The sequence below is a fragment of the Quercus suber genome, unplaced genomic scaffold (genome assembly GCF_002906115.3).
Source record: "Quercus suber isolate HL8 unplaced genomic scaffold, Cork oak 2.0 scaffold_70, whole genome shotgun sequence".
In the NCBI taxonomy this organism is placed as follows: domain Eukaryota; kingdom Viridiplantae; phylum Streptophyta; class Magnoliopsida; order Fagales; family Fagaceae; genus Quercus; species Quercus suber.
This window is the reverse complement of record NW_027069535.1, coordinates 1,148,494-1,169,496: the sequence shown is the minus strand read 5'-3', so window position 1 is coordinate 1,169,496 and position 21,003 is coordinate 1,148,494. Positions and strand designations below refer to the sequence as shown.

At 32.7% G+C, this 21,003-nt stretch overlaps 1 protein-coding gene and 1 pseudogene across 1 annotated transcript; one reads left to right on the top strand and one right to left on the bottom strand.

Annotated features, from left to right (window-relative positions):
• Nucleotides 1-3,480: 3,480 nt before the first annotated feature.
• On the top strand, nucleotides 3,481-5,121 carry LOC111996753 (homeobox-leucine zipper protein HAT22). The gene is made up of 3 exons (XM_024028752.2): nucleotides 3,481-4,195; nucleotides 4,383-4,462; nucleotides 4,586-5,121. Exons 1-3 carry the CDS (start codon nucleotides 3,695-3,697, stop codon nucleotides 4,866-4,868), a joined length of 864 nt encoding a protein of 287 aa, XP_023884520.1. The 5' UTR covers nucleotides 3,481-3,694; the 3' UTR covers nucleotides 4,869-5,121.
• A 6,630-nt stretch (nucleotides 5,122-11,751) lies between these two features.
• On the bottom strand, nucleotides 11,752-16,317 carry LOC136067406 (dof zinc finger protein 1-like; annotated as a pseudogene).
• Nucleotides 16,318-21,003: the final 4,686 nt, after the last annotated feature.

Sequence of the window (21,003 nt, the reverse complement as noted above, 5' to 3'; positions counted from 1 at the left end):
ATAAATATATCATATCAATGTAAAGTGCAGAATATAAAGAACCTAAAGATATGATCACCCAAGAAAATCAAACCGATAAAAAACCTGGGGTAGATTTAACCTAACTATCCTCAAGGTAAACCTGAATCCACTATGAAAGAATCAAAGTTTTATAATAGCGACTTAAACCACTAACATCCTATTACTACCTCATGTAGAAAACTTACTGACACGACCACGTGCAAACTCCGAGACTACAGACTTCTTCTTTTTTGGATTCTCCAGCAAGTATAAGCACTCCCACTTGCGTATCTTTAAGCTCTTTAGTGCAGCAACTGAATGATCATCAAGCTCTCAATGAAATCTCCTTCTTGATAATCCTAAGCATGTGTGAAGGCAACCACCTCTCAGATCTCACAAGAGATTCACACACACAGTAAATAGAGCAACCTCTAAAACATGGATAGGGTTTGCCTTTTATACCTAGGGTAAAATATAAAACCCTACACGTCATATGGGTTTAGGGCTAAGTTGAAAATTCTACTAAAAAAACAATCTGTACAACTTTCGATCGATCGAGTCTAATTTTCGATTGATTGAGTCAATCAGAATTGCACACTCAATTCTGCAGTTAACTCGATTCCAACTTTACATAAAAGACATACTTTGAGCAAATCTAAAACAAGCCTAACAACATGTTTTGATCATGGTTTGCCAACAATATAAATTAGAGTTTTAATACAATAGTTTCTAAGTACTTAGAACCTAACAAGTAGGACTTTTTTTTTTTTTATTAAAGAAAAACTTCATTTCAATTTCTCTTATCCCATTTGTTATAACCAAGCTTAAAATAAGAATAAAAATAAGAGAGAGAGAGAGAGAGAGAGAGAGAGAGTACACACTTGCACATATGAGCTTTGGTATAACTTAATTTATTTCTTTTAAATTCAGATCTTTAAAAAATTTTGTAAGGTATGATTTTGTTAAAACTTAACTTATTTATCTCACTAAAATAAATTATACCAAACACACAAAATGCAATAATTTCTTCCATTTTTTCTTTGATATATTACTAATTGGGGGTGAGGGTTTTTAACCCTAAATATTTATGATAAAAACATCATAAAGTACTAACTAGTTAAGTTACAAAAGCTCTTAGCGCAAGGCGTTAATTTATAAGTCGCACAAAATCTGAAACTTTGAGTTGGAAGATAAATTAGGAAAATAGTTGAAAGCATGTTTCTCAGTCATCATGGTTGGTTATTTTCCACGCTGCGCCACACCTTTCTAAGCTTATTTCCTTCAAGAGGGCACTCTCATGTTGCCCTATCCAACTTATTCAGTTCCCTCATAAAGTCATAGGTAAGGGCATAAAGCAATGGCCCCATGCATCTAGACAATTTCAAGTCAAAAGGGCTGATGGTAACGGACACTACCCCCAATAAATGAGGCAATCATCTAGTGCACGAGAAAAAAACTGAGGGAATCAACTCATAAAAGATCAACTTTTGATATAGTTAATTTGGAATTTATATTGTAACTTGTAAGTTTATTGCATTTTCTTAATCTAACTACTTTTTTTTAATGCTTTGGCTTAGCTTTCTAATCATTTTTTTTTTTTTTTTTGGATATGGGCTTATATATGAACTTTTATACATATATGTCAATGGGATATAGGGTTATATGTGTAGTACGCATCGAGTGTGTGTAACTTAAGAACAGCCCCAAAAATGGGCAGGGGGTTACTTGTAATTTTAGCACACTAATTGCAAAAAATTCTCCATCGAGTGTGTCATTTGGACAAAAATTTACAAAAAATATTCACTTTTACGTTCTCTTCTCTCATTAATAAAGATATATATATATATATATATATATTTAAATAGAGTGGTAAAAGAATAATGTACGAGATATAGAAGTAGTATGTTAAAATAAATAAAGTAACGTTTTGATGTACTAAAGTAGAATTGTTTTGTCAAAGGCCTTGTAACTGAATTAACACCTTCCTATGCACAAAATGCTTGAGGAACTAGATTCGCGCTGTAGATTAGCAGCATATTGTAATTATCTCTATAAAAAAAATAAAAAATAAAAAATAAAGTAGTATTGTTTTATAGCACACACTGAATGCTTAGCCATCTCATCATGACCCCCATGTTAAAAATAAAGTAAAAATATCAAAATTTTATGTAACATTAACTTTAAGATCAAGAGCCATGCTTACTATTGTCTACACATCTTGTGAGTGAAGTGATTAAGGCATGTAGTGGGGGACATTTGGGTGGTCTGCAACTAGGTGTACAATGAGGCACACGTGATGTACTCTCCGACCTTCATGGGTATAATCTTCAATGAGTTGTTCCACTAAACTCAGAATCATAATTAATACTAATTATTTTCTCAAAAAAGTAATTAGTACTAATTATTCATTATTTATAATGCCTTTAATATCAATGGTGCTAGATTAATTTAGTTATTCATTATTCTTCTCAAAAAAAAAAAAAAAAAAAATCTATTCATTGGAGAGACAAGTTAATCATAATACCCATACTATATATATGCCCAAATCAACACGTCCGTACACATGCATACATGCAACGTACAGTACGTAGTATACAATATTATTAGCGTTATATACCCTATATATAAAGTTATATACCTTAAATTAATACTCTCTCAAAATAATTTGAGAAATTGTGTACTTTCCAACTAATATAGGTAATCTGATGTTAGTTACGAATAGTCCTTAGCACATTATACAATAGTTTTTTTTTTTTTTTTTTTTGGTTTGGTAAATTTATTCAATAGTTTATATATTTAACTCTTAGCTATGACCTTTGTGCTTAGTTACTAAAGCACATACATGATATATTAACATCTAAACGTTTAATCCTGTGCGAGACACGGGATTGACACTGTCTATAGAATAAACTAATGTATATTGGAAAGCGCAAAACTTAGAAGATAAACGAAAAGAAAAGGTAAAAAGAGCCAAAATATATTCTCTTTATCATGCGTTCTTATATATAGTACATCCACTTTCCATGTTGTTCCACTTATGTCTTGATTCTGTGCATTCCATACATTGCATACTTTGTAGTGGTTTACAGTTAGTTCTAATGAGAAAATGATTTAATATTTCTATATGACAATGATGTAGTACTCTACACTAACAGATATAAATCATTTACTTTTAAATTATGATATAAACTCAGAAAGTAATATGAAAAAATTTAATCAGTATTAATTGAGTTGTATTTATTGGTGCAGAGTAAGAGAAATTATTGGCTCTTGTACTTGAGGAATGTCCTCTCATCATAATGAATAATTTTTGTAAAGTATTATGTATTTTCAAGTTTTTTATCATTAAATAAATTATAAATTATCATGGACTAAATATTATAAATTTCAAATATTATTGTAGCGATAATTTTTTTTTTTTTTTTTAAAGTTGTATACTCGAAGAGATCGAGAGATTTCTTTGTCATGGTCAACCTATAAGGACAAAGAGATATGGGACTTTCATAATTCCACAAACCGGATTCGTTTCCCTACTCATTTCCTTCCTTTGTTTAATAATCAGTCCCCACGCCCTTCTCACAAGAATACCTTTTAACACATATTCCTCCATTAAATTTTTTGGAACAAGAAGACCTTACTGCCTTCATATATACGTGCTCTTTCTACTTCAACAATAATAAGGCTTTCTTACAACATGGGTCCCGATGATGTCTGTAACGCAGGCCTTGCTCTTGCACTAGGCTCCCATGACAAGCAAGAAAATCACGATCACTTGCAGCCTGATCATCATCAAGAAAAGAATAAAAAGAAGAGGAAGAAGAAGAAGTTTTCTCTGAAGTATGACCACCTTTTCCCTTCTCTTACGTTAGGCCCATCAGATGAGACTTCTTACACATACCAATTAGCTACAACAAAGAAAGAAGCTGGAAAAGCAGTACTAGGTGGTGATTCTGTGGATTATTTGCCTAATAAACAGGCATCTTCTCTTAGTGCAGTATCATCTTTTTCTAATTCATCTAGCATCAAGAGGGAGAGAGAATTATCTGGTGGTGAAGAAGAGGTTGAGGTAGAAAGAGTCTCTTCAAGGGTAAGCGATGAAGATGAGGAAGCTAGTCCAAGGAAGAAACTTAGACTCACCAAAGAACAATCGGCTATCTTAGAAGACAACTTTAAAGAACATGCTACTCTCAATCCTGTAATTATTTCATCTTTCTTTATCTTTGTATTCCATCTATCTCTATGTATGGTAGCATCCATGTTCTTGTGCTATATAAATTATAATCATTATCAGTGTTTTTATTGAAGTTACGCATTTCTTTTTTAAGACTGATAAGTTTGTTTCTCTTTTTTTTTTTTTTTTTTTTGTGCTTTGGAATTATCAGAAGCAAAAACAAGACTTGGCACACAAGTTGAATCTACGGCCGCGGCAAGTAGAAGTGTGGTTCCAGAATCGGAGAGCCAGGTAATTAACCTAAACCATGAAATTGATCTATTTCAAATGGACACGGTCCATTTCTCTTTTATTTATTTATTTTTTATGATTGCATGAATAATTTATTATTCATTTTCCCTTGTATATGTATAGGACTAAGCTGAAGCAAACTGAAGTAGATTGTGAATTATTGAAGAAATGCTGTGAAAGACTAACAGATGAGAACAAGAAGCTACAGAAAGAGCTCCAAGAGCTAAAGTCATTGAAACTAGCTGCACCCTTTTATATGCAGCTTCCTGCAGCCACTCTCACTATGTGTCCCTCTTGTGAAAGGATTTGCAATGGTGGTGATGGCTCTTCTACAAGTCCTTTCTCGATTGGACCATCAAAGCCTCACTTCTTTAATCCCTTCACACATCCATCTGCAGCTTGCTAGAGGCAAGTTAAGAAGGCCAGAACACCGATGTTTTTGTAAAGGGGCTTCTGTTCTGTGTCATATATATATATATATATATATAGGAAGGATTGGCTTATTAATTAATTTGTAGAGACTATATATATATATATATATTTCTGTGGTGTAAGAATTAGTTAATTCAGTCTCTAAGACGATCCCTTTCTTTCTTTTCTGTACGTGTTTATAATTATTTTTTAAAAATTTATGAAGGGATTCTTCTTTTTTTATACTAGATGGGAAAATATTAGTCAATGATTTTGATTCATTTATATTAGTGAACAGTTTTTGTTATCTAGCAGGGTTAAAAAGTGTGAAAAACAAGGACCAGTGTGTGTGGAAAGTGCAAACCATACCATAATCAGTTAGGTAATTAAGGCACCTGTAAAATTAATAAATGATGAGGATATTTATGGGAAATACTCTTTTACGCAACCTAGTTTGCACTACCTTTCGGCAAAAGTTGTTGGTTGAAGCACCTTTCTTAGAGGTGGGTTTAATTATCCGAAGGTTCCTACCTTGCTTGGATGTAATTGTTGATGCGTTAGTTTGTTTGGAGGTGTGTGACCGTGTGACTTAAGCTTCTATACGAAAAAGTATTTCATGCATTTTATATATACAACATTTTTCTCATAATACATAAGTCTTACATAATTGTGAGGTGAACAATGTTACAAATATAATATTTTTCATAATAAATTTTCACGACTGTTGAGTTATTGAGTTGTCATCATTAATTCTTGTTTGGACTCATTACTAACTCTATTTTATTGTCTATCATTTAAAATTTGCCACCATAACACTTGTGAAATAAAATTTAAAAAAAAAACAAAAAAAAAAAAACTTGTGACTCTGAATTTGTTGTTGTGGGATCCACATACACGTATATATTGTGTATAAGGATAAAAACCTAAGAACTAGAGGAGAGTAGATACACTAGCTAGTTCAAACCGTCAACATGCATTAACTCTCTTGCATGTATATATCTTTGTTTCTTTCAAGCAATGTTGTTGAAATCTTAGACTGAAATATGAAATACTAAAACATTGTACGCAGCATGAGTCATGAAACATTGAGACTGTTACGTATGTGGGGAAAAACCTATGTTAACAACCATTGAAATTAGCGCGTCCTTGCTCATTCCCTTGTAATTTGTAAATCATGTTAGGTTATACTTAACGACTTTCTCTAGCGTTTCAAATCATATTTATGCTCGTCATAAAAATTTTAAAAATATATATATATATATCATATTTATGCTCATATTAATTACAAAATCTACTTCCTACCGTGTTTGTTGTGCTTTACAAAAGAATTCTAATTGCGAATAATAATAGATCATTCAATAAATGCTTGTTCTTCCTAGTGATGGAGCTAGAAATTTTGAGCCAAGGGGCAAGATTAAAAGTAAAAAAATTAATCTAAAAAATATTAATAACAAAGTAAATAATCAACTATATGCTAATGTAATTCTCATACACAATCTAACATAAAATGTAAACTTTAAATTATTTTTTCACACCTAGTTTAATTTTCTTAATTGTTGTCGAGATTGTTTTCATATTTTGAAACCACTGTATGATTTCTTCACACTCAATAGTCTTAAATATATTTTTATCATCAATATATGTGACTAAGCAATTATCTATCCATTGATATCTCATTCGATTGTGTAATCAATTATTAATTATATTCATTGCTAAAAAATTCTTTCAATAGTAGCTGTTGCAACTAGTAAGATCAATGACAAGGTCACTAACGAGTAAAACAATGAATATAAAATATCTTTTTTCATTTCTACCATTATTTTAATGTAGGAGTTGTTGGAGTGTAGGTCTATTTATGTGTAAGAGAAGCTGCCGTGGGATTTAAAAAAAGAGGTAAGTTATTTTTCCTTTTGTGTAGTGGGGGCAAATAAGACATTTTTGTACAATTAATAGTATTATTAGAGAAATTTTTAGAAGTTCGGGGGGGGAGGGGCACTTGCCCCGGCCCCTCGACTCCCCTTCCCTAGCCTCCGTCCTTGGTTCCTCCTCATTACATAATAGTGAGTTCCATTAATTAAATTTATTGTGAGACTCATTACTTAAGTGAGAGTTGAAAGCATGCATTTATAATGCACTAAGAGCATTTAATAATAAATCCATAAGCTTATCAAGTATAGTTATAATTCATCAAAAGTCTTATAGTTTAGTGATATAATCTAATTCTTTAATTAAGGAGAATTTGGATCCAAATATCCAATTTCAAACTTATTGTATAGGAATAAAAGATAAACAAAATGATGACAAGGGTTTCTTGCCTCAAATAAATTGTAAGTGGATTCTTCTTACCATAAATTAGTGCATTTTATTTTATTTTTGTATTTTAAAAAAAAAAAATAGTCAAAGAGAATTGATTAGGTGATCACCCCAACCATCTCTCTAGATTTTATCTTGCCGTGATACGAAAGCTTTTGATAGTCAAAAATACAATCATGAAAGCAATAAACTAATATATAGTGAATGTTCTTTGTAATCGAAATTGGTTTATAAGACAGAAGCTTTTTTGGCTTTTGGTGAAGAAGAAATTTGTACAGCAGCTGGGACACAACTCACTGGAAATTGCTCCAAGGCCATTGCCTTATATTCTGGTGACCTTAACAACAATAATCAAAATTTTGGATAATGTTATGTACAAAATCTTTTTTTTTTTTTTAAAAGATAAAAAGAAATAAATTAAGAGAGTATGTGGTTGGTTCATGATGCCCATCTATTCATTTTCAATTCGCATTATAAATCCATTCCTTCATTGCAAGCTAGCTCTTGGGCAGTTGGGCATAATGCCATGTCTCTTTCAATCTGTCTATTCATTTTTCTTAGGGTTCAATTAATAAGTGCCCTTAAGGTATTTCATTTGTTAGTGAATAATTTTAAGAAAGTATTAATATAATTTTTATGGAAAATATAAGAAGTTTTAAAAAAATTTAATTACTTTTTTCTTTTCTGATAAAAATTTAAATTTAAAAAAATCTTAAACTAATGTAGCCTACGTTAACTTGCCCTTCTTATTGTTCTTTTTTTTTTTTTCCTTTAATTTTCATTTTTCATTATAAGCTTTTCATATCATTCTCTTATAAGTTATAAGCTCAGGTGCCTACCCAAACGGGGACCATTCACACCGGCAGGGTGTTGAGGGTGCTTAACAATCCCAAGAGATTTTCCTAACCATTAATTTAATATAGATATCATTATATCTCCTAACAAATTGAAAACCCAAAAGTGACAAAAGTCACCACTGATTGAGTTTTAAAACGGATATAAAATTAAACATGTCAGTGACATGAACATCTAGTTTATCATTTACTATGGGAAATCTTTTTTAAAAAAAATTATATAGAAAAGAAAAGAAATTATATAGTTTCTTACTTTTGACCCCTTATTTAATATGCATAACGTGGTAGTGTTGGGTAGAGAGTTAAAAAATAAAAATAAAAAGGGGGGGTTTCGGTTAGAGGACCTGAAGGGAAGGAAGGGGAAGCTGGCATTGTAGAGTTTAGGTTTTTTTGGAGGTCGATCGAGAAGGTTAGGGTATTTTTCCTTCTGTGTAGATGTGTTTTTTTTATTTTTTTTTATTTTTTTTATTTTTTTATTTTTTATTTTTTTATACTTAATGTTGAAGCTGCGTTTAATGGTTAAACGCAGCTCTAACCATTACCTGAGCTGCGTTTGGAAAACGCAGCTCCGGACATACTTGACAAAAAAAAAAAGAAAAAAGAAAACGCAGCTTCACCCTTAAAAAACGCGGCTCCAGGGAGGGCTGGAGCCGCGTTTAGTAAACGCGGCTCAAAGGCTAACTGGAGCCGCGTTTTCTAAAAACGCGGGCCAAGCCTATGGCTAAAATAAAAAAAAGGCCGGTTTTTAAAAAACCGGCTTTTTGAGCTATCCGTAGCCGCGTTTTTAAGAAAAAGGAAGACTACTTAGGATACCTGCGAGCTCAACAACAAACCGCTTGTAAATCTCTCTTGATGTAATAAGGAAGAACTACCTCGATCCAACATTTACATAATTAGAATTGTTGGCCAAAGGTCCGCTACCTTGGGCCATAATCACATTTGGTTATTTAGTATTTATATATATATTATATTCTATTTTATTATTTGGGTTACATACTTGTGAAAAATTATAATAAAAGATAAAAGGCATTTAAACTTTAAAATGTATTTTGAGAAATAATACAATACACTTTAAGGTGTATTTAAATGCAAAAAAATACCTTCAATAATTGTACTAATACTAGTACCGATTTTTGTTACGACCCTAGATCTTGGAGAACTGAAATACCCGAACCCAACATAACCAGCAATAATATAGTATATCAGAATCATCTAACTCCACATACATCCTATCATGGTGCGATCAATTAAGAGCTCCCCCAGAAAGTCCGCCAATCATATCTAGTGAATGAGGTGCTAACTTGGGGCAACAATCTTATTATAAAGAACTTTTCAAAAAAAGAAGAAGTCGTCATTATAAAGAGAAAAAGGAAACTCTGTGCAGATTATTCAATAATTAGCAAAACATGTCAAAATTACTCATCAATCACGCTTGATTATCACTTCCCTAGCTCATGATTCGCTCGCCACAATATTTATTTCCATTATTTCTTTTCACACTTTCTTTTAAGCATTAAGGTGCCGTGACAAAACTGTATTTCCTTGCGTTTCAATATAAAAAGCCCCCCCCCCCCCCCCCCCCCCTTTTTATTTTTATTTTTTAACTCTCTACCCACACTANCTTCCCTTCAGGTCCTCTAACCGAAACTCTCTCTCTCTTTCTTATCACTTATTTATACTTTTGAATTTCACTTTTGACTCTATTTTTTTTTTTTTTGGTGTTTTCCTCAGAGACCCGCACCAAATGGAAGAAGCGAAAGAGAGAGCCCCAAATCAACCGGAGGCAGAAGCACGACGAAGAAGACGAAGACGAAGAAGACAACCACGACGACGACCTAGACCCCCAAAACGACTCCGAGGACCCTCAATCCGACGCCGTTCCGCTCGATCCCAACGGCCTTAACGAGAGCGAGGTTTTGTCCGACGCCGGCGCCCGAATCTTCGACTTCCCTCCGGTCGTCAGGCACGCCGTCAATCGCCCTCACTCCTCCGTGCTGGCTATTGCGGCCTTAAAGCGTGCCAATGAGAGTGGAGAAAGCAAGGGCCAGAATTCGATGGTTTTGGAGAATGTTTCTTATGGTCAGCTCCAGGCGCTTTCCGCCGTGCCTGCCGATTGTCCCGTGTTCGATCAGGACCGGATGGATGGCGCTGCCGCCACTGCCGCTGCCTATGTGATCACGCCGCCGCAGATTATGGAAGGCCGCGGCGTTGTCAAGCGGTATGGGAGTAGGGTTCATGTGGTGCCAATGCATTCAGGTACATAACATAAACATAGAGCTATATGATAAATGTATCTACAGGTTGCTTAGTTTTCAAGAAAATTGAGCAACATTGATTACTCTATTAGCCCTAGAAAATGCACTTGAATGCAAATTTGCTTTACAATTACATAAGCTGAATTGCTAGTGTTTTACATAGTAACAAGCACTTGGACTATCTGTTGAGCTGGATAAGAAACATTTGTGAGTGTTATGTAAGATTCTACTTCTGATATTGTTGGAAATGATTGCTTTATCAATTTAAGCCCGTTCAGAGTGGAAGTTTATTTTGCTGTCGCTTTTATCCATTCCATTTATGGTTGCCTTGGTTGAGAGGAGTGGCTATAGTCTAACTGCTTTCAATTTATAATGAAATCTTGACACAAGATCAGTTGTCATATTGTCCATAAATGCACCATCATTTGGAAGACCAACAAATTATAGTTTTGTTTGTTTGCGCTTCTTTACCTCTTTCATCAATGAGTTTATTTTAAAATGTCCTTTTTTGGGGTGGTGGGTGTTTCAATGAATCGATCTAGTTTTTACTTGTACTCTTGTGTCAAGATATGTATATAAATTTATAGATGTTGGAACACTTGTATGTATATAAAGCTACGAATTTTACCTATTTGTTCTTTGATTGCTTTAACACCTCAACACCTCATTTTAGTCCTTCATCGTGTTCAGGGCGTCAGGTAGGGTTTGTAGAGAGAAGAAATAGTGAGCAAGAACTCTGGGCTAGCCACTCTCTTTAAATTGTGTAATTTGGAAACCATAGAAGTAGAGGAACATAGCTTGTTTAATTTTTTAAATAAAAAAATAAAAAAAAAACTAATTCTGGGTTTTTCTGGGTTCATTTTAATTTCTTGTAAGTTTTAGTTTTTGCATGTAGTTTTTAGAATTTTTGTTCAAATTAATGTTCCGTAGTTGTGGTATCATGGTCTGCAAATTGGTCCCATGTGGGATTTTGAATGAAAGTTCAAAGTTTACATTTTTAAGTGTTATATGTCTGCGAGAGGTGGAAATTTTGCATTTTGCTTATCTGGGTATCCTTACTTCTCTCCTAATTTTTCAAATTCTCATATTTTTAGTGTAGTCACATGTTGCTTTGAGTAGAATTGTGTTTGAAAGTTTTCATTTTTTTGAGTCATTGTTGTTTTGTACCTGGTTCACTTGTCTGAATTCTTGGTTGGTTTTTAATTTCTTCAAATTAGATTTGTTTATAATTGGAGTTTTTGTTCACATTAATTCTCAGTAGTCTTATGTGGGATTTTGAATGAAATTTCACATTTTTTGAGTGTTATATGCGTCTGAGAGGTGGGAATTTTGCATTTTCCTTACCTGTGTATCCCTTTTTCTCTTCCAATTTTTCAAATTCTCATCTTGTTATTGCAATCACATGTTGCTTTGTGTAGAATTTTGATTGAAAGTTTCCTTCTTATTTTTTGTTTTGTTATTGTTGTATTGAGTCTAGTTTACATGTCTGTGTATTCTTCATTTCTTTGTTGTCTTTTAATTTGTTCAAATATATTTTTATAGTGAAATCATGTACTAGAGGAAACCCATATGTATAAACTGAGTTTGGATCCTAAACTGGCATGATCATGAAGGAATTGAAACCCCTTGAAGTAATTCCAGTAAGAAGCTCCAAAGCAGAAAGTTGATGAGATGCAGTAGTGGTATTGGTAGTAGTAGAAGAAGTACCAGAAATTTGGTTCTTGTTGCTGTTATCATTATTAATGCTAGGTACTTGAACCAATTCTGTGATAGTTCTGAACTCTTGTGTGGTTGGGAAACCCAAGTTTAGATCATGACCTTCATGGATCTTAGTGTTTTGAGTGGAAGATTGTGACAGGCTTTGGGGTGTCTGCATAAATATATATGAGATGCATAAAGAATTGAGAATACTCTTGGATTGGAATGGATTTTTTTCTATAATTTTATATTAATTTATAAACCTAAAGTTCTATTAACTGTTAGATTTAAAATTTTCAATGAAATAACACTCTATATGAGATGGACATTAAAACATAAACCAGTATAACTATAGGGAGTGAGTAATGGAAACTTTCATGGCTTCATTACATGCCTGACTTGAACTGCATATAATAAAGGAAACTTTCAGCTCTTTGTATATTTTTGTGATGTCCAAACATTTGTATATATCTTTTGTGATGCCTTAGTGTTGTTGCTTGCTGCTTAGTGTTGGGAACTTGCCTTAGTATTGCAATTGCTTGCAAGCAAATATTATCATTGCTTGATGTGCTGTTGGGAACCTGGTCATGGACCTGTGATGTTGGGATGTAACAGGTTGTATATATGTATATGGCAGGAAGCAGTTATTTAGGTAGGGTGGGGGNGAAACCCCTTGAAGTAATTCCAGTAAGAAGCTCCAAAGCAGAAAGTTGATGAGATGCAGTAGTGGTATTGGTAGTAGTAGAAGAAGTACCAGAAATTTGGTTCTTGTTGCTGTTATCATTATTAATGCTAGGTACTTGAACCAATTCTGTGATAGTTCTGAACTCTTGTGTGGTTGGGAAACCCAAGTTTAGATCATGACCTTCATGGATCTTAGTGTTTTGAGTGGAAGATTGTGACAGGCTTTGGGGTGTGACCAAATCAGGAAGCTTATTTTTTGATGAAGTATTAGAGGAGGAAGAATTAGAAGAAGAAGAGGCTGACCTCTTCTTCTTTCTTGAACCCCACCAACAGGAATGTTTCTAAGAGAACCACCTTCAGTCCAATACCTTCTACAAGTCTTGCAAAAGTATCTAGGCTATGTGAGGCTGTAGTTGTTGTAGTAGCAGAACTTGTTGTTAGTTGAATTGCACCTTGGATAGTTTAGGGCTTGTTCTTTCTGAGGCCTTGCTTTCCTTTCTAAACTTGCAAAAAAAAAAAAAAAAAAAAAAACCCTATAGCCGCGTTTTTAAAACGCGGCTATAGGTCCGCAGCCTTAGCCGCGGGTGTAGAAACGCGGCTCCAGTGGGGCCTATGGCCGCGTTTTCTGAAAAGCGGCTAAAGGTCTGCGACCGTAGCCGCGTTTTGAAACGCGGCTCCAGCCCCCCCTGTAGCCGCGTTTTTTAGAAAACGCGGCCATAGGTATGCAGGGCCGGTTTCCTGTGCCAGAGGAAAAAACGCGACTACAGGTCCACCTATAGCCGCGTTTTTGAAAAACGCGGCCTTAGTTCTGGAGCCGCGGTACTTAAGCCGCGTTTACAAACGCGGCTACAGGAAACGCGGCTCCAGCCTGTAGCCGCGTTTTTGGGGTCTATAGCCGCGTTTTTGAAACGCGGCTATAGACCCAGTTTTTTGTAGTGTTAGTAATGTATTGGTGTTTTTTATACTTTATCAAAATGAATTCTTAGTTTGGAAGTGATTAGAAACTACTACAGTTTTGTCCAGATACGAAACTCTAAACTTAGTCGTCATAATAAAATCACAGCAATCTCATAAATGTAACCCTAATTTGGTAGAACCAGGTAAATATGTGCATTTGTGTGTGTGCTTGTGCTATGATATTTTCTTTTCTTTTCTTTTATTCTTTGATTTCTGTTATTTGCATCCATAGATTTTGCTTATTTCCTGACACGCCAATTGTTTTCATAGGTCAACACTGTTGTCGTGATCATAATCATCAATTCACATTTCACACCATTAGTCTTTGTCATTATCCAAGTGAAGTCATACTGTTGTTTGTACATGTAGATAGACCTTTACTTCTTCTTAGCACGCCCAGGGCATAAAAATAAGATTTCTTTTCTGAGTTTGTCTCATTTGGTGCAAAGGTAAGTCAGAGCCTTAAGGGGTTTGCGTGGTAGATATGACAACATGAATTAGGTTACTTTTCCACGTTAGCATGTCGAAGTCTTAATTTTGCATTAAAAAAATTAAAGCAAAGCAAATAATAATGAAATATAATAGAGGAAAAGGATACGTAGATATGGTAGGATATCATAGGCACGCTTCAGCCATGCTTCAATATGTCAGTTAGCGAACGCTAACAATGGCCCATCACAAACTATATCTTAATTACATGCTTTTTGCAATAATAAAAAAAAAATTATGGAACCACTTGAATCTATAACTTCGAAAATCTTGAAGGCTAAGTCTGCGTTTTTTGGCATCTTATTTTAGTGGGTTTTCACGTAAAATCTTTTTTACTTTAAAAAAAAAAAAAAAATTGTGTTATACTTTCNAGAGCAATATTTTCAAATCTTGCTTTCACATTAGTAGATACTAGATTTGACCCATAGGCCACACCCAAAGTTGGGCCGACCAAGCATTAAAGAGCAAGGGCCCACTTAATTAAATAAATGTTATCTACAAACTGCAATGCTGTCGTGCGGGGAAATTGTATTCCCTTCAAAGTTGCTTTCTACTTTCTACTCAAGTTCATTGGATGATGTACGTTCACACTTCACACCGTATATAGCATATGAGGGAGCTATCTTCTCAATTAAAATATATGAGTTTTAATAAACAATTTAATTAAATTAAAAATTCTAAGGGAGTCAGTTTAATGGTGAATTTCATGTTATTCAAGAGATTAAGGTTCTGTTTGGTACACCTACTCAAATACATGTTTTCAATTTTTAAACAACATTACATGTATTTTTACAAATTTTTTCACCCACACATAGTTCTACACATGTTTTTAGTTTTAAGTGCATGCATCAAATACCTCCTAAAGTCTCTTAGTTAAGATAATGGACTACTCTAAGAATTTCTAATTTTTCATAGTAATTACTTGATGTATGTGGGATATGACACATTGGAGCTGACACCCAAATTATAAGAAAAAAAAGTTTATTAAATTTAAAAAACAAAAGAGAGCAAGAATATGCATATTCTAGGGAGTCTAGGTTAGATAGAGTCAAATTGTCACCACTCACTATGCTTTTTCGCATACATTATGTGGAGATGAACATTTGGAAAGTTGTTTTGGATCCTTTTTCTTTGATTATGCAACAGTACAATCAATAATGTAGTCTTTGTAATGATCTGAAAACATGCAACTTGGCATAATGGTGGCTATTCTTTCTTAGAGATGCTATTGGAATATAATGTGTTTAATACTTTGTACCTATGGGTTCATATATACTTAAAGTTGGATTCATGTACTGCAAAGCTTAAGCGCCTTGAAAAGAATAGTGAGATTCTTGTATTTCTAAACCGACACCCGGAATCAGGAATTGCATCTTTATAGGAATTGCTGTATTTGCAGGCAATCGAATTTGACAAAGAAAAAAATTCTTTGATTTTTCAAACAGTAGCCATCCTCGCTTTCTACTACTTCACTTATGTTCATCTCTTCAATTTGATTCTAAAAAAAAAAAAAAAAAAAAAAAAATCTCTTCAATTTGTTCTCATTTCAAGACATATATACTGCAGATAAAGTAAATTATACTACTTAAGACATGACTATACAACTTTACAATTTGACAATTTGGGAACTGATCAAAGCTCTGTTTTATTCAAATTTGCATGTATACATTTAATTATTAAAAATCTGTTTAGATATACTTTACTAATCGTTTATTTGTTATGCTACTGCAGTTTTATTTTTTATTTTTTATTTTTTATTTTTTATTTTTTAAATGCTAACGATAGCTATATGCTTCAGCTTTAGAAGTTGGACAAGTCGAATATTTTTGTAATCTGCATGGATTTGCTAAACCTAACCTAACCTCTACAAATACTTAATACTTATATTATTAATTCATTATATAAAGCTTACATTGATCTCTCAATAAATTTGGTTTTCCAACCATCTATAATGAATTGAAATATATATCACCTTAAAAGTTGGGTTGGGAAAAATGACAGAAAAAAATAATACTAAAAATGTTTGCTGAAGTTAGTAGGCCGACACGAATTATTACAAAACCAAACTGTATGCATGAATACAAACATTTTCCCATCTTTGTCATCAGATGTTGAATTCGTTCTTTTTGATAACCATATACCTTGCAGCCATATACATAATACTATCAGCCAAACACTTTCCCATCTTTGCCATTTGGTCTTTAATTCCTGCATGAAGTACTAGTCCGTTGCATTATTTATTTATTTTTTCCCAACTTATTGCAACAAATCTTACATGAGTTCTAGCCCTACGGTAGTAGAGGGTATATAATATATCTCATATATAAGGGCACGTTTAGTAGACTGTAATAGACACTGTTATGTAATAGATATTCCTATGGCATAACTATTTGGTTGTTTGGTTATGTTTTTATTACAATGAATAATTATTCCTTATGAATAGTTATTCTTCAAAATGAGAAATAAATATTCCTTATCAAAAGTACTGAATATCTATTCATTCACCTTATGTAATAACTTTTTAAAACATTTCCTAAAAAGTCATTAGCCATATCTTCAAAATGAAAGAAAATAAATTTTCCTTGTTGTTAATTATTAGCTCTATTTTGAACACCTTAAAATAAGTGTATTTTAGGAAATTTGACGTAAAAATGATTTAATTACACCTTCTTTTTATACTCAACTAAATTGTGGATGCATATTCAGAATTCTATTTCTAAATGATCACCAAACTAATGAATAATAATATTTATTACATTCCAATTTAATGTATTCCTTGTAATACTTATTCCTATTCCGATGAAATAATCATTATAGTATACCAAACACGCTCTAATTATCTATCACCCCCTAGAACTTGATGTGCATTATTCAATGCGAAAGATGAAACCTTTATCTTTTCTTTTTTCCCATTTGATTTCCATATAAGTGAAGGATTTATACCATGATCCTTGATGTCTATTTCATGAATATGACAATATGTAGTTTTAATTCACATTTGATTTCTAACATTTTTTTTTTTTTAGGATAACCTCTTGAATAAGTTTGAATATGGATCCCCCCATTTCAAGTTGAATTATTATTATTATTATTATTATTATTATTATTATTTAAATTTAGCAGTATACATGATGTCACATGGATCCTATATACCTTTGGATTTATAATAATAAATCTTAACCATAAAATAGATACATTTCAAATAGAGATAATACTTCTTTGAAAAAAAATTTGGTTTAAATCCCAAAGTAATTAAGCAACGGAAGAAATTAGTCAATGTATGTTTTTATTTCAAATAGTTGATAGTCCAAACAATTATCTCAACCGTAATTATAACTCACTAAATCTAAAATCAATAACAATAATAAACATTAAAAGCAATAAGGGACAGACTCAGGTGGGGCCCAATGGGGCCTGGGCCCCCCTAGGTCCAAAAGAATTTTTTTTTTTTTAATAGTTATTATATGTTTAATTTTTGTAGTTGGACCTCCTTCCAAAACCTTAGGTTCCCATTCTCCTCAATAAGTCTAACTAGCCTCATCCAAATAGTAACTATTTAACCCAAAAATTTAACAAAAAATAATAAAAACATTCACAATGGTGATTGTATTTTAGCAAAAAATACTATATTACCACCAAAGAACCAAAAAATCATGTGTCATTGGATAAACTAAAGCTAAATTTTTTACAACTACAGTAAATTGATATAAATACTAGTTGACTATAACAAGTTGTTAAAATAAAATACAATATTTTATTAAGATTATATCTCTTCTTTCAATCAAAAAACTCAAATTCTCTTTCTTCATTTATTATTTTAATGAGTTGTTTATATTATTTTATATAAAATGATAAATAAATAAAAAAACATTTGATATTGGATGTATTGTAGAGTGAGGTGGAAAAATAAATAAAATAGCTTTTTGAGGTGCTAATACTTAAAATCTTTAGCACCACTACTGTGAATGCTCTAACTTCAACAAAAAATAAATAAATCTTAGCCAACCTAGTATTGAAAAATAAACATTATTTTGTTTTTGTTTTTTATCTTTGTTGGTAAATGATTACATCTTGATGTATTTAGAAACAACAATTTTGAGTAATTATAATTTTTTAATACTATATGGATGCCTATTTGGAGTTCCCCCCCACCCCCCCCGTTATACTCCAGCTCCTGTTAACTTAAAATTCTGGGTCCGTCCCTAAAAGCAACACATGACAAAGTGGAAAATTAATGAAGAATCTCTTTAAAGGAAAAACCATTCTTGTGGATCCAACCTTGTAGGAAATGCACTAATAAAAGAAATAGTTACAATAGTCTAAACTTATAAAACCTTTGTTGTCCTAGACTATACAACCTTAATAAACATCTCGTTTTCCTTCCTACTGTAGTGGTCTTGAACTTTGGAATTTTACTACAAAATCTTTCTTCACGAACAAACTTGACTACAACATAACCGAAACTTTGGTGCTTCAAAGAATTTTTCAAAATGTAACAAACTCTGTGGTTTCAATGAATCTCATTTTAAGTTTAAGGATGAATTTGTTGGAAAATCTAGTTTTACATCTCATACAAAACATACAGCGGAAGCAACAAACACGGATCTACTTCATTCATAAAAGATAATATATAACCTTGAATTCTAGAACAAAAAATAGAAAACGCACATTGATGCAGTAAAATTCAAAATCAAGACTTGAGAATACCTCTAGTCAACATCCCAATTTCAGATGGTGCCCGAGAAGAGTGGTCTTTTAATAAGTCTTTATGTACGTTGATTCTCAAAGAAAGTTCTTCTTCTCATTATAGAGAAAAATTGTTTTCTTTTCTTTTCATCATATGTACATTTAACTGTTTTGGCAATTACTTTATTTAATAACTCTTATTAAATAAATAATTGATTATCTAATTGGATTAGCATTTTGGGCCAGCCTAATTGGACTTTAGTTTGTGGCTTGAGATGAAAGGGAACAAATAAGACTCTAACTCCAATGAGTCTTGGGCTTATCTGTCAACTCTTGACAATTCCAAAATTACCATTACTTATATTTAGTACTACTATATAAATATAATTGTACTCTAGGCCTTATTAATAAATTATATCCCAAGACTCTAATGATATCATTTGACCCCTCCATGAAATATCCATAGTGAACAAAGTCATAATGAACTGTCACTTTGTAAATAACTATTTTATCCTTGATTACCCAGTTTAATCTTTTAGTTATTCATATTTATTGAAATCTGACTTCAATAAATATAAACTTTAGTAACTTCTTACTAAAGTGGGCGCCCTAAATAACCAGTTCCTATTAAATTTATCTTAAGGGGATATTTCATATCTCTATAAAAAGATATTATAGATTCCATCTTGAGAATATGTGTTCCCTCAACACTACATGTGGTTACCCAATATATTAAGATTTTGACAGTCAATATTAGATCTCACTCCTGATATATCAAAGTAACCTACATTTCATAATCGGGTTCATTATCCTCTCAAGATTGAGAGTCTATGAAATTAGACGTTGTGAGATTAATCATTCAGGTGACAATTGTTGATTAAATAATTAATCTCACAGCAGTCTAATTCAATATGTTTTAACACTTAAGACACATTAACATATCAACTAGAAGTTTCCACTTCCATGATCAAGACAAACCATCTTAGTTGATGTGTTATAATCTTCGTAAATGCTCAATTTTATCATTGACTACTAATTATATTTTGAGTTTACAAGGAACTCGTGATTTATATCTTTTGTAACTAAATCACATAAATCACATAGAATGCATCTCAAGTACTATGATAATGTCCTATTAGTTCATTTATAAATAGTCTCATAAAATTAAACAATTTAATTATTTATGACATGCCAATAAATTGGATTTTAGGACATAAACCCCAACAGAATTATCTCGAATGATTTTTTTATTTAGGATCAAGGGTAAAGGCTCTCAATATTTTCTATGTTTGACCTACTTCTTCCTTTGTAAATTGTGATTTAGAAGGTATATATAGATTTGAAAAAAGCTAGGGTAAATTGGACTTCAAATAAAACTTAAAACTAGGTTTTCATAATCTTGTTGAGAGTTTCGAGCTAGTGTCGTGCAAAGTTTTTGCCAAACTTTAATGAGTGCTCGAGCGAATCCAACTTTCACTAGATTGAAACTTCATGTCTTCAAACTCTTCCTACAACTTTTTGCAGGGACTTTAACCTAACTTAAATACATTAACTACAAACCTCTTTAACACATAATTTGTCACCTAGAATTTAGCAATTTTAAAATTTCACATTTTCCTAACAAGTTACCCCTAATTTCAACTCTTCTTTTTTTCAACTATCAATTGCTTACATTTTATAAGTCTAAAGCACTTCTCCCATAGCAAAATGCTTAAGCAAATGACATAGGAAACACGTGTTGAATTGTTCCTAGCAAGGACATCCCTAGGCTAATGAGGTATCTCATGTATCTGTTGCATGCAATGGAACAATGTTATAATCCTAATATCCCACATGGATTAAGGATAAACTTAACCATTTGTTTACAAGCTCGTGGGCACCCTCCCCTTGCAAGCCGGTCTTCAAGGATGAGTTCTACCCATGTGTTCCTAATATTCAATATCAAAGCCAACCACCACCCCAAGTAATCAGGTGTAACTCATTGAGTATGAGATCAAATGAGTTGCTATTTGTGCTTAGATCCAGGAAGGGGGGGGGGGTGATCAAGGATAGATTAAAATAACTGACAGGTGAGAGAAGTCGCCAAAAGTGAAAGGGCTACCATTAGACCAGTGTTGTTAGAGCGAGTAGTTGTAAACATTGGTTGCGAAGCATGATGGTATGTTATGATCTTAGTATTCCACATGGATTAAGT

Coding starts and splice junctions, on each gene's coding strand:
- LOC111996753 (XM_024028752.2), top strand. CDS start 3,695: ATGGGTCCCGATGATGTCTGTAACGCAGGCCTTGCTCTTGCACTAGGC. Junction 4,196..4,382: donor AACATGCTACTCTCAATCCT/GTAATTATTTCA, acceptor TGGAATTATCAG/AAGCAAAAACAAGACTTGGC. Junction 4,463..4,585: donor TTCCAGAATCGGAGAGCCAG/GTAATTAACCTA, acceptor GTATATGTATAG/GACTAAGCTGAAGCAAACTG.